Below are 13,413 nucleotides of genomic sequence, written 5' to 3' on the forward strand. Positions count from 1 at the left end.
TTTTATAGTTTGGGTAACATATTTTGTCCATATAAGGTTGGGTTGAACAAAATTTTTTGGCCTAATTAATTTTTAAGCTGGGTTTGGGATACAAAGTTTTAGGGCAGCCAGCCTGACCCATCTATTTAAAAAATATTAATTTTAATTTTTATATTATTTAGTTACAAAATAAATTAGAAAAATAAAAAAAATACATATTGAGAGGGTAATTTTTGGGAAAAATTGGGCCGAGCTCCGAGTTTGGCTTCGAGGCCCAAAACGCGAAGGACTAAGTAAAAAGGCCGTAATGGCTACTTCGGCCTAGGGGCAAGGTTACTCCGGCCTTAAGGAGACAAAGTTACTTCGGCCCGAGGAGGTGAGATTACTCCGGTCCAAGGAAGAGTAAAGCCACTCCGGTCCGGAGACAACTCGGAGTTAGGCCGGTCTCAGAGTTAGTCCGGCCGCAGTATGTTCTGGGAAGACCGGTTTCAGAATTAGTCCGGTCGTGACATACAGCGGTTGGGACGGTCAGAACTTGCTACTTGGAAGTTTGAACTAAGCACATCAAGGTCAAACAGGGCAGCCGAAGTAATCAATTGGAGGAGCAGACCGAGCTAAGTATAGTTCGGCCCTCTGTGGCTCGGTATAGCCAATTTTACTTCGGTCATGTGGAAGTTCGGTCATATAAAAAACCATCCCACTTGGTTTGAGCAGTGGGGGAGGGTGCAAAAGGATAAGCATTATCCTTAGGAGAATGAATCCTAGGAGGACTCTGCATGGAGAAGTACAAGTCCTACTAGGATTGTGCCATACGAAACTTATAAAAGCTCACAAGCAACACCTTGGAGGAGGTAATTGAACACAATCTTTCTGAGAACTTAGAGCTTTGTCTATTTGTCAAGTTTTCTGACTTAGGCATCGGAGAGGTTTCCGGCACACACCCGCCGGCTAGCTCACGTTTGTGTTTTCAGGTGACAAGGCGACGTCGTACGGAGGAGCGTGGACTTGGTCAACAGGATTATACGAGGAGAATTATTTCCTCCCCGTACAATTGGCGCCGTCTGTGGGAAGAACAGACAAGAACAAAACCTCTTGACTAAGCTTCTCTTTTTTTTTTTTTTTTTTTCTTTTCAAGTCAATGGCACACATTGAAGAACTACCGCAGTCCGCCGTCGACGGGCTAACTCCAGACGGAGGCGCAAGGAGAGAAGGATTACCCTCTGTCCCTCCTATGGCGGAGCTGGAGCCCCAACAACATAACTCCAGGAGGAGTAGCAGGGGAAGGCGGAATAGCAGCCCTCGTCACTCTCAAAGTCCTGACAGGCAAAGGAGGAGGGTTGATCCTCGAGCCCTGGAAGATCGCGTGAAGGAGCAAGATGAACTAATTCGAAGGATGGCGGCGGACATGGAAGCACTCAAACGCCAGATGAAGACTAAAGAGGTGGCGACAGGAGAGGGGCGTAAGCACAAAACACCCCCTCGCCACTCAGAGAATCGTAGTAGGAATACTACGCCCTCCCAAGGAGAGAGCAGAAGCCTCAGGACAGGCGACACTCACTCCTTATCTTCAAGAACTCGTCACTCCAGGTCTGAGAGGACGAGATCCGAAAGATCATGTACTGAAGGAAGCACGTATTGGCCTTCACATTCACACCAAACCAGATCCAGACAAACCGAGCTACCCAGGTCATCCGACTTACGAACCGTGCTAGAAGAAAAAGCACGATGCAAGGAGGATGCCAGGGCAAGGGATCCACACCGAGTTTCGGCCTTACAACGGTTGGCTCCTCGGACGCACGGAAGCGTCGAGGTTGGAATGCCAATGCCACGACCGGCCTACGAACCAACGGACAAGGCATTGGCAAGACTACAGACTTCGCCGTTTGTCCCAGCGATCGAAAACGCGCCCCTACCATCAGGCTTCCTTCAACCGAAGTTCAATACATATGAAGGGAAGACGGACCCGTATTCACACTTGAGCCACTTTCGCCAAGTCATGGCCGTGTACAGGCGAAACGAGGCCTTAATGTGCATACTTTTCCCATCAAGTCTGGGCGACCTGGGCTTGACTTGGTTCGAAAAGCTCCCAGAAGGTAGCATAGCCTCCTGGGCCCAATTGGCAGAAGCATTCGTAACAAGGTTTCGGACAAATACTAAAACACCGGTGGAGATAGACCAGCTACTCTCCATCGACATGGGTGAGAAAGAAACCCTCAGATCTTACAACAGTCGCTACTGGGAGACATTCAACCAGATTGGAGACTGCCCCACCAATCTAGCCATTGCGCAATATAAAAGAGGCCTACCAGTAGGGAACCGACTAAGGGATTCAATTACCATGACACCACCCCTCACCATGGAAGCCCTGATGGAGAGAGTGCATCAGCACATCAGGGTAGAAGAAGATGGCGCACGTTCCAAAGCCAAAACAAGTGCGGCCATGGTACCAGAAAAGAAAACCTCAGCAAAGGTTAATACGGTGGACCGAAGTAACAAAAACGGGCGTGGTAGACGAGATAACGGAGAAGACCCAGACAAAAGATGGTTGAGAATCCGCACTGCCATAACAACGGTGTTCAAAAAACCAATATATCGGATCCTGAGCGAAATCAAAGACAAGCCTTTTGTCAAGTGGCCAGCCAAGCTTGGGGAAGCTCAGAAGAATTACGACGACAGATCACGGTGCACCTTCCACAAAGAAAAGGGGCACCGAACTGAGAATTGCACGCCACTAAGACAACATTTAGAAGAATTGGTGGCAGCAGGCCACTTGGACGAATACATTGAAGGAGGAGCGCAACCGGCCCCCCATGATCATGATGACCAACCCAACAGAATGCCAAACGAAGCACCACCACAAGGCATTATCAATGTAATTCATGGTGTTTTTGAACCTGAGCGCGTATGCGAGCTTAGAGGTTCAATCAAGAAGGCTGAACACTTTAGGGAAGTATTAAGTGCCCAACCCGCCATCAAGAAGGGGAGGACAGAGGCAACAAACGTCATGTCCTTTTCGGATAAAGACTTGGAACGAATTTACTGCCCCCATAATGATGCCCTGGTTGTCACTCTCCGAGTCAAGGATTTTGACGTCAAGCGGATTCTGATTGACCAGGGTAGTTCATGTGAGATCATGTATTACGACACATTCAAACAACTAAAACTGCAAGACAAAGACTTGGCGCCTGCAGTTTCTCCCCTGATTGGATTCAACTCCATGCCAGAGTGGCCTGTCGGCAAAATAATCCTTCCAGTCAGAGCAGGAAGTGTATCAAAGCAGGTGGAGTTCTGGGTATTGAAGGTCCCTTCCACCTACAACATCATCCTGGGCAGAATATGGCTGCATGCTATGCGTTCGGTAGCGTCATCATACCATCAGGTAATGCGGTTCCCCAATGACGCCGGTATAATTGAAGAAGTCTATGGCGATCAAATCATGTCAAAACAGTGCTTCGCCACAGCAAATGGAAGCCGAGCTGCCAAAGGATACGTTCATTCGGTGGAAGAACCAGAGAGTAATGAACTATTCGCGGACGTCGGCAAAGAGGCTGATCAGAAAGCGGTGGAAGACTTGGTGGAGGTAAAAATAGATGAGAAGAACCCGGATAAGTTCTTCTTGCTTGGCTCATCATTGTCCAGCGCTGAGAGATTAGAGGTCTTGGAATTCTTGACCTCTAATATCGAAGTGTTTGCCTGGACACCTTACGACATGCCAGGCATTGACCCAAACTTCATCAGTCACCAACTCAATGTCCACCCATCCGCCAGACCAGTCATTCAACGCACGCGCAGATCGGCACTCCACCACGCCGAAATAGTGGCAGAAGAGGTAGGCAACCTATTGGAGGCAGGAGCGATAAGGGAAGTGCACTACCCAAAATGGGTCTCCAACACCGTCGTAGTGCCAAAAAAGAATGGTAAATGGCGTGTCTGCGTCGACTACAAAACAGTCAACAAAGCGTGCCCAAAAGATAGCTTCCCTCTACCAAGGATAGATCAACTGGTGGACTTAACGGCAGGACATAACCGACTTAGCTTTTTGGATGCATACAGAGGCTACCACCAGATCGCCATGCATGAACCAGACCAGGAGGTCACATCCTTCACAACACCAAGGGGGTTATATTGCTACAAGGTCATGCCCTTCGGCCTAAAAAACGCAGGGGCGACATTCCAAAGGATGGTCACCAAGATGTTTGAACCATTGTTAGGCAGAACAATGGAGGCGTACATCGACGACATGGTGGTCAAAAGCAAGGATGAGAATGACCATCTGAAAGACCTAGGAGAGATGTTCCAGATCCTGAAGAAACACAAGCTACGCCTCAACGCATCCAAATGCGCATTCGGAGTTGGATCTGGCAAATTCTTGGGCTTCCTGGTGACCAACCGAGGCATAGAAGCAGACCCCTCTCAGATCAAAGCCATCCAGGAATTGGAGAGACCAAACTCAGTCAAAGAAGTGCAGCATCTCACTGGTATGGCGGCTGCACTCAACCGGTTCATAAGCAGATCGTCGGACAGACTACGACCGTTCTTCCAAGCTTTAAAGGCCAAGTTTGAATGGGATGAAGAATGCGACCGAGCTCTGGAAAGCTTAAAGGAGTACATGTCTTCCCCACCACTACTTGTCACTCCAGTACCTGGTGAAGAACTCTTTTTGTACCTGGCAGTTTCTCAGCACGCAGTTAGCGCAGTGTTGGTTCGTGCAGAAGGAATACAACACTTGCCCATCTTTTATGTCAGCAAGACATTATTAGGAGCCGAAACAAGGTACTTGCCCTTAGAGAAACTAGCATTAGCATTAATGATGGCATCCAGAAAGTTGGCACATTACTTTCACGCCCACACCATAGTCGTCCTCACAGCCTTTCCACTAAAAGCTCTATTTGAAAGGGCAAACTTTAGTGGGCGAATTCTGAAGTGGGCAGTAGAATTGGGACAATTCGACGTCAAGTTCCAACCCAAAACCGCAATAAAAGCCCAATCCTTGGCAGATTTCATCGCAGAATTCACTCCTGGAAGTCATCATATCTGCCCAGTCGACCTGACTGTAACAACCGAACTAGGGACGGAAGTTGACGCCGAAATAGCGCAACCCCTAGTGGAAGGTAGTCCATCAACCAAACTAGGGACAGAAGTTGACGCCGGAATAGCGCAACCCCTAGTAGAAGGTAGTCGATCAAGCACCAAGGCAGATCATGCTAAGGATAGCAAGGAAGAGACAAACAAAGGCTCACCAACAGTTCAAACAGAGGACGAAGGACAGATAGCCAACATGGACCTTGAAGAGAACACCATTCTAGACCTCACAGCATCATCTGATCCTTCCACTTGCTGGAAATTGTTCGTTGGAGAGATGTGGAAGCTCTTTGTGGATGGAGCATCCAACCGACATGGCGCAGGACTTGGCATAGTCCTCATCTCTCCAGACGGTCTGGTTATAGAGCAAGCAATCAACCTTGGCTTCCCAGCATCCAACAATGAAGCAGAGTATGAAGCGCTTCTCGCAGGACTCAAATCGGCACACTTCATGAAAGCAGCCGAAGTAATGGTATACAGTGACTCTCTGCTGGTGGTAAACCAAATTTCTGGCGAATACGAAGCAAAGGATGACAGAATGGCCAAGTACCAAGAACTAGTCAGAATGGAGATCAAAAAGTTTGATGTGGTAAGGATAGAACAAATTGGCAGGGAGGAAAACAGCCGAGCGGACGAACTAGCAGGCCTGGCTTCAATGGCAGATACATCAATCCCTCATCCATTACTCATCGACTTCTTACCAAGACCAAGCATAGAAGACCCCGAAGCAGAAGAAGTATTTTGCGCAGAGTTAGGGCCCTCCTGGATGGACCCCATCATCCTGTTCCTAAAAGACGGCATCCTACCAGAAGAGAAAAAAGAAGCCAACAAAATAAGGGCAAAGTCGCAGCGATTTTGGCTGTCTCCATCTTTTGCATTATACAAGAAGTCATTCTCTGGGCCTTACCTCAAGTGCGTTCATCCCAACAAAGTAGAAGCCTTCCTGTTCGAAATACATGAAGGGGTATGTGGAAGTCATCAAGGGGGAAGGTCGGTCGCCTACAGGGCTATTTCGCAAGGATATTGGTGGCCATATATGCAAGCAGACTCAGAAAAATATGTGAAAAAGTGTGAAAAATGCCAGAAATTCGCACACCAAATACATCAACCAGCAAGAGAACTCCTACCCTTAACTAGCCCATGGCCTTTCGCAATGTGGGGCTTGGACATAGTAGGACCACTTCCAACAGCACCCGGTGGCAGAAAATTCTTTCTCGCAGCAACAGACTACTTCACAAAGTGGGTGAAAGCAGAAGCATTGGCGTCAATCAAAGAGAAGGATGTGAAGAAGTTTGTCTGGCAAAATATTATCACTCGGTTTGGCATACCAAAAGCACTGATCTCAGACAATGGAACTCAGTTCGACGGCAGAATTTTCAGAAGCTTTTGCGAAGAATACAAGATAGAGTTCTACAATTCTACTCCGGCATATCCTCAAGCAAATGGGCAGGCTGAAGCATCAAATAAAGTCGTCTTGGATGGACTAAAGAAAAGGCTAGAGAAAGCAAAAGGCAAATGGGCGGACGAACTCCCTCACGTCTTATGGGCTTACCGAACCACACCTCGGCGATCAACAGGAGAAACACCATTCTCCTTGGCCTATGGAATAGAGGCAGTCATCCCACTAGAAGTTGGCCTCCCCACAATCCGAAGCGAAAATTTTGATCCAGACTTAAATGGAGAAGCCATAGCCTTAGAACTCGACCTTATAGAAGAAAGAAGAGAAAAAGCAATGGTTCACATCGCCGCCTACCAACGAGAGTTAATCAGAAAATACAGCAAAAAGGTACATCCAAGACAATTCAAGATTGGGGATTGGGTACTACGCAAAGTAATGGGAAACACCCTAATCCCAGGAGACGGCAAGTTAGGCCCAAATTGGGAAGGTCCTTATAAGGTGGTTGGATTAGCAGGCAAAGGGGCATACCACCTAGAAGACAAGGACGGCAAGGCAATCCCTAGGCCATGGAACACGGCCAATCTCAAGTTATTTTACTTTTAGCTTTTTCTTTTTCGAGCATATGTAATTTTCTCTTCCTTCAATAAAATAAGAAATTCTTTTTGGCGCAAATTACCCTTTGTAAAAGTTAGCTTTCAAGACTTACGTATATTACAAACATGTTACTCTAAGTTAGCTGGAAAAACTAACTTAAAGGTTGGCTGGATTAAACCAACACCCATCCTAAGCCCAGGATAAGGATCCAGGCTGCAGGACATTTGGTCGGAATAACCAAATACTAGAAGTTAGCTGGAAAAACAAACTTCAATGGTTGGCTGGAATAAACCAACACCTGTTACTCCTTAGCCGAAGTAAGCGCATGACTAAGGAGTGGTTGGCTGGAATAAACCAACTCTTACTCTTCAGCCGAAGTAAGTGTAAGGCTGAAGAGTGGTTGGCTGGAACAAACCAACACTTTGTACTCCTTAGCCGAAGTAAGTGCATGACTAAGGAGTGGTTGGCTGGAATAAACCAACTCTTGTTACTCTTCAGCCGAAGTAAGTGTAAGACTGAAGAGTGGTTGGCTGGATTAAACCAACACTTTGTACTCCTTAGCCGAAGTAAGTGCATGACTAAGGAGTGGTTGGCTGGAATAAACCAACTCTTACTCTTCAGCCGAAGTAAGTGTAAGGCTGAAGAGTGGTTGGCTGGAACAAACCAACACTTTGTACTCCTTAGCCGAAGTAAGTGCATGACTAAGGAGTGGTTGGCTGGAATAAACCAACTCTTGTTACTCTTCAGCCGAAGTAAGTGTAAGACTGAAGAGTGGTTGGCTGGATTAAACCAACACTTTGTACTCCTTAGCCGAAGTAAGTGCATGACTAAGGAGTGGTTGGCTGGAATAAACCAACTCTTGTTACTCTTCAGCCGAAGTAAGTGTAAGGCTGACGAGTGGTTGGCGGGATTAAACCAACACTTTGTACTCCTTAGCCGAAGTAAGTGCATGACTAAGGAGTGGTTGGCTGGAATAAACCAACTCTTGTTACTCTTCAGCCGAAGTAAGTGTAAGGCTGAAGAGTGGTTGGCTGGATTAAACCAACACTTAGTACTCCCCAGCCGAAGCAATTATGTCGGCTAAGGAGTGGTTGGCTGGTAAGTATAGTTTAACCAACCAAAAACCGAAACAACACTTGGAGTAATAGAAGACATTACAAATGCAAGCATATACACAATAACCGGAATAAGAGAAGTAAAATTTTCATTCAAAAAGAAGTCATTACAAGGCTGCTTAGTTCGGTTACAAAGAAAAGACTACAAAATTAAGAAAAAAGTTCATCTATTTCGGCGTCGAAGGCAGCATCGGCGTCAACTTGAAGACCGGTTTCGGGCACTACAACATTTTCAGAAGGAAGAACGGGTTCGGCTGGAGCCACGGCTTCACTTGGTTGATCAAGAGTTAGATCTTCCACCACGGGCTCCGACCGAACTACCTGATCTGCATTCACAACCGAAGTATCCTCAGGGGCAGAGTCTTCATCAGAAACTTCATCGTCTGAGCCCTCAAGGAACTGCTGTTGCATGGCCGTGGCATAATCCATCAGGGAGTTCGGTATAAAGTAGGCTGGAGGGTTGAAAACCTCGGTCTGAGGATCATGACCGAGCTTCTCAACGGCTCCCCTCCAGCCGCACTTAAAGAACAGATCCTTGGCCGCATTGCATTGTTGGGCATAAGCATCCTCTGCCCTCTTGAAGCCTTGTTTGTCGGCTTCCTTCACCTTCTCTTTTATTTCGGCATCCTTCTTTCTTTCAAGTTTTAGCAACTCGCGCAAGTACTTGTCCTTCAGCACAATGGCAGTCTTTTGCTTTTCGGCCTCGGCCGAACTAACCATTCCGGTCAGACGACCGACCTCACCTCGGAGTTCGGCCATTTCCTTTCTGGCCTCCTCTAGTTCGGCCGATTTCGCCTCCGCCTCTGCCGCAGCTTGCCTTGTCACTTTCCTCAGCTCCAGCACCTTCCTATGGGTGATTTGATTTTTCTGGATAGCCTGACAAAGCAACAACTTCAATTTAGCCGAAGAAAAAGAAAAGTAGAAAAACAGAAATACGACCGAAGTTACTTACCAGAATCATTGATTTCGTGGCTGACCGGATGGACTTCAGCTCGGTGGTTAACTGTTTGTGGTGATGTTCCATGTCTTTAGGCAGACACACACTCTTGGCCAAATTGATGGCCAACAGGTGGTCCTTCTCAGCAACAACCGAGTCTGTTTCCAGAATGTCTCGGTCGTTGAAAGATAGCTTCGGTGCCCAGCAACTGATGGTCCGGTCGGAAGACTCCGGTCGAGGGCTTGGTGGTAAGCTCGGCTGAATGACAGGTTCTTCATCAACCAAAACTCGTTCGGGTTCGGCAGTCCGGGGACGTTTGGTCCGGCGGGAAGAGGATGGCTGTTGGGAAGGGAGGGCGACAACGGCAGGCTGCGATTGACTGGGAGGCGTTACTTCGGGCCTAGCCGTTTCGGTAAGAAGGGCCCTAACTCTGCTCCTTTTCACCATCTCTTCTTCTGCTGTTAGAGGGACAAGTCTTATCTCGGGCAGAGTTGGGTCCGGCTCCGGTGCTTCCTCAAGAAGAAAATCAGTTACCTTTGCTTTGCGGCGACCGCTATACCGGTAGGTCGGCTCAAAATTTAGAAGCTTTGACCAACTTCTTTCTTTAACCCGTAGTGCGGCTCGCAGAACCCCAAGGTTGGGATAACTGTACAGGGAACGGAGATGGGCGAAATCTGCAATAAAGAGAAGTGTTAGTTCGGCTAATAAACTAAACAACCGAGATAACAAACAAGACAGAAGACCGAAGCAAAATTACCAGGCTCTCCCATTTTCCAATTTATAGGTCGGCCAGGAATTTGAGCTTGAAAATCCTCAAAATTCCCAGAGACCCAAAGGAAATCATCATCGTTAAGATCTTTGTCCGGAGTATGCTTAATTATCTTCTCTCGGCGGCGGCGAATTCTGAGGTAGTAGACCCACCCAGCATTCTTTGAGCCGATGGAATACTGATGGAATATTTCGGCTAGACCAAGATTTAGTCCGGTTTGGTGGTTTAATGCGTCTATTCCCATTATAATACGGTAAGTATTGGTGGACAGTTGGGTAGGACATAACCTAGTCTGTTTAAGAAATTCGCAGATGAGCGGTTGGACAGGAAACCGTAGTCCGGTTTCAATTATTGACTGAAGGGTAAAAGGGACGGAGCCTTCATTGTCCCAGGGAGTAGCATCTTTCTTGGCCAACTCCAGTTGGACATCATCAGGAATCTGGTAGTCCTGCCTGAATTCGGCCATGCCACCAGGGGTTTCGACTAAATATCTATACTTACCCATTTGTTGAATAAGTTACGAATAAATTATTTCGGTACAAAAATTTGGCTCAGTAGCCCGGTTGAGCACACGTAGGAGTGCCTGGGCAACCTAAGTCTGCAAGGTAGAAAACAAAGGGGTTAAGCACAGATCGTGGGACCGCGCTACAAATTATAAGCAAGATATACAAATCCTACTTCGGCTCAGTGGGCTGGTTCTACCTCGGCTCATCAGAAGGTTTGTTAACTCGGTTTTGAGCAGGTTAGACCGGTTTTAACGTCTAGGGGCAGCTTTCTGAGTTCGGTCTAAAAAATTCAGAAAGCTGGTTTAGTCCCAAGGCCTAAATCGGTTGCAGTTTGAGGAAAGTTACTTCGGTCGAAGCCCCTAGGGGCGGCTTTCTGAGTTCGGTTTAAGAACTAAGAAAGCCGGCTGGGCCCCGAAAGCCTTAGCTCGGTTATTGACCGAAGTACCTAGTTCGGTACGTGCACGTTTTTCCGGTGAGTTTATCTTGGCTAGAGTGGTTGAGAAGAAACTACTGCTATTCCTTTGAGTCCTAGTTCGGTTGTTCTCTGAAATCTATCTACATACACAACACAAACAGTATCCTGGTTCGGTTGGGATGTGATTCTGGATCGAAATCGAGTTTTCTCTAGGGTATATGACATATACTCTTGGGTTCTATGGTTTCTTCATCAAAGTACGAAGAGCAAAGCAGACAAATGAAGAAAAATGTTTGCAAAAAGCATACAAAGCAAAAACAGATGGAAAAACAAGTAACAAAAGCGAGAAGGGTAGACCTGCTTACCAGATTGAAGAAGAAGAAGCTGAAGATGGAGCAGTAGCAGCAACAGAAGCACGAACACAGTAAGCTCAAAACTCGAGCAGCAAGAGAACAGAGAGAGAAGACGAAGGAATAGCAAAAGTGTAGAGACCCTAGCCTCAGGAATTACTTTTGTTAGAAAGCCCAAAATTTGGGCGGGAACCGTTTCAAGATCACAAAGCACGAAGACGGCGTGACAGCCGTCCTTAACCAATCAGAGCCTGCCACGTGTCATTGGAATGAGAAGCGTTACAGTCGCTGTGATTGAAGAGACGTTTTTGACCGGACATAGTGATATCCGAGGTAAAGTTAGATCGGCTAGAGAGGCTAAAGGGTTCTTAGATCGGCTGAAAAAGCCTAATGAAACTCTAGCTCGGCCAGTAGACTGGTAATCCCAATCTTGTTGCACAGATGGAATTAAGGGGCAATTGAGAGGGTAATTTTTGGGAAAAATTGGGCCGAGCTCCGAGTTTGGCTTCGAGGCCCAAAACGCGAAGGACTAAGTAAAAAGGCCGTAATGGCTACTTCGGCCTAGGGGCAAGGTTACTCCGGCCTTAAGGAGACAAAGTTACTTCGGCCCGAGGAGGTGAGATTACTCCGGTCCAAGGAAGAGTAAAGCCACTCCGGTCCGGAGACAACTCGGAGTTAGGCCGGTCTCAGAGTTAGTCCGGCCGCAGTATGTTCTGGGAAGACCGGTTTCAGAATTAGTCCGGTCGTGACATACAGCGGTTGGGACGGTCAGAACTTGCTACTTGGAAGTTTGAACTAAGCACATCAAGGTCAAACAGGGCAGCCGAAGTAATCAATTGGAGGAGCAGACCGAGCTAAGTATAGTTCGGCCCTCTGTGGCTCGGTATAGCCAATTTTACTTCGGTCATGTGGAAGTTCGGTCATATAAAAAACCATCCCACTTGGTTTGAGCAGTGGGGGAGGGTGCAAAAGGATAAGCATTATCCTTAGGAGAATGAATCCTAGGAGGACTCTGCATGGAGAAGTACAAGTCCTACTAGGATTGTGCCATACGAAACTTATAAAAGCTCACAAGCAACACCTTGGAGGAGGTAATTGAACACAATCTTTCTGAGAACTTAGAGCTTTGTCTATTTGTCAAGTTTTCTGACTTAGGCATCGGAGAGGTTTCCGGCACACACCCGCCGGCTAGCTCACGTTTGTGTTTTCAGGTGACAAGGCGACGTCGTACGGAGGAGCGTGGACTTGGTCAACAGGATTATACGAGGAGAATTATTTCCTCCCCGTACACATATATATATACTTCTTTTTATAACTTAAACTAAAGCATTTCTTAAAAATTATATTTATTTTAAAGAATTCAAATATATTAGATTAAAGTGAATGAACTTGAGGTTTAGATATTCTTTTGAGATTAGGTTTGGAATGACTAGGTTAGGTCGGATGTCGGTCTGAACCGAGATTGGGATGACGCACATACATACTCTTACTAATAGTGTCAGCCCCGCCCAATATTTATCCACTCTTATATTTTTCTACTAAATCTCATTGAAAGATTATTTTGATACATACTTTGGGCATTTTTTTCTTCTGTGAAAAATTTATAAAATTCATTAACATTTGACCCGTACAATGCACAAGACCAAAAAAAAAAAATTAAAGAAAGAATATTTCATAAATTTTAATAAACTAGTTATATACATAATTATGTGCATATGTATTGTAGCATATGCATTGCATGACAATAAATCCAATCTTACTCTTTTTCTTTTTTCTTTTTTCTTTTTTGATCGGTGAAAGTCAATTGTTAAATTAGTAGCTACGGAAGTCAATTGTTTGCCACTTTAATTCAACTCCCCTAAGGAGAGTATAACTCAACTCCCCAGTCTTACTTATCATGATATAAAAATGTAATTTTAAATAAATATATAACATAATTAATAAGACATAAAATTTGTAACATTTTAACATAACTGTCAGTTTAATAGTGGAAATAATAATTAAATTGGAGGAACAATTAACAATTTTAAATAAAAAAAGTAATTTTAATTATTTAATATTTTTACAATTAAAAGATATGTAAAAGCTAAAACTATTTTTAAAAAATAGAATAAAAATTATATCGCAATATATGTATAATTCAAGAGAGAGAGGGGGGAAAAAATATGCTCCAATGTACGTCTACTTGTTACATTGTGATACATTAAAACCCAAATGTATATTATTTTGTTGGCAAAATATCATTTGGAGAAACACACACCACTATA

The 13,413-nt window shown here is 45.6% G+C and overlaps 1 protein-coding gene across 1 annotated transcript; it reads right to left on the reverse strand.

The window, feature by feature from the left end:
* Positions 1–8,241: 8,241 nt before the first annotated feature.
* LOC145824489 (uncharacterized) lies at positions 8,242–10,151 on the reverse strand. The gene is made up of 3 exons (XM_082924239.1): positions 9,864–10,151; positions 9,122–9,780; positions 8,242–9,045 (listed from the first exon to the last, which is right to left on the reverse strand). Exons 1-3 carry the CDS (start codon positions 10,117–10,119, stop codon positions 8,320–8,322), a joined length of 1,641 nt encoding a protein of 546 aa, XP_082780365.1. The 5' UTR covers positions 10,120–10,151; the 3' UTR covers positions 8,242–8,319.
* Between the last annotated feature and the right edge of the window lie 3,262 nt (positions 10,152–13,413).

Source organism: Camellia sinensis, chromosome 4, assembly GCF_055761805.1.
Source record: "Camellia sinensis isolate YWXY chromosome 4, ASM5576180v1, whole genome shotgun sequence".
Taxonomy (NCBI): domain Eukaryota; kingdom Viridiplantae; phylum Streptophyta; class Magnoliopsida; order Ericales; family Theaceae; genus Camellia; species Camellia sinensis.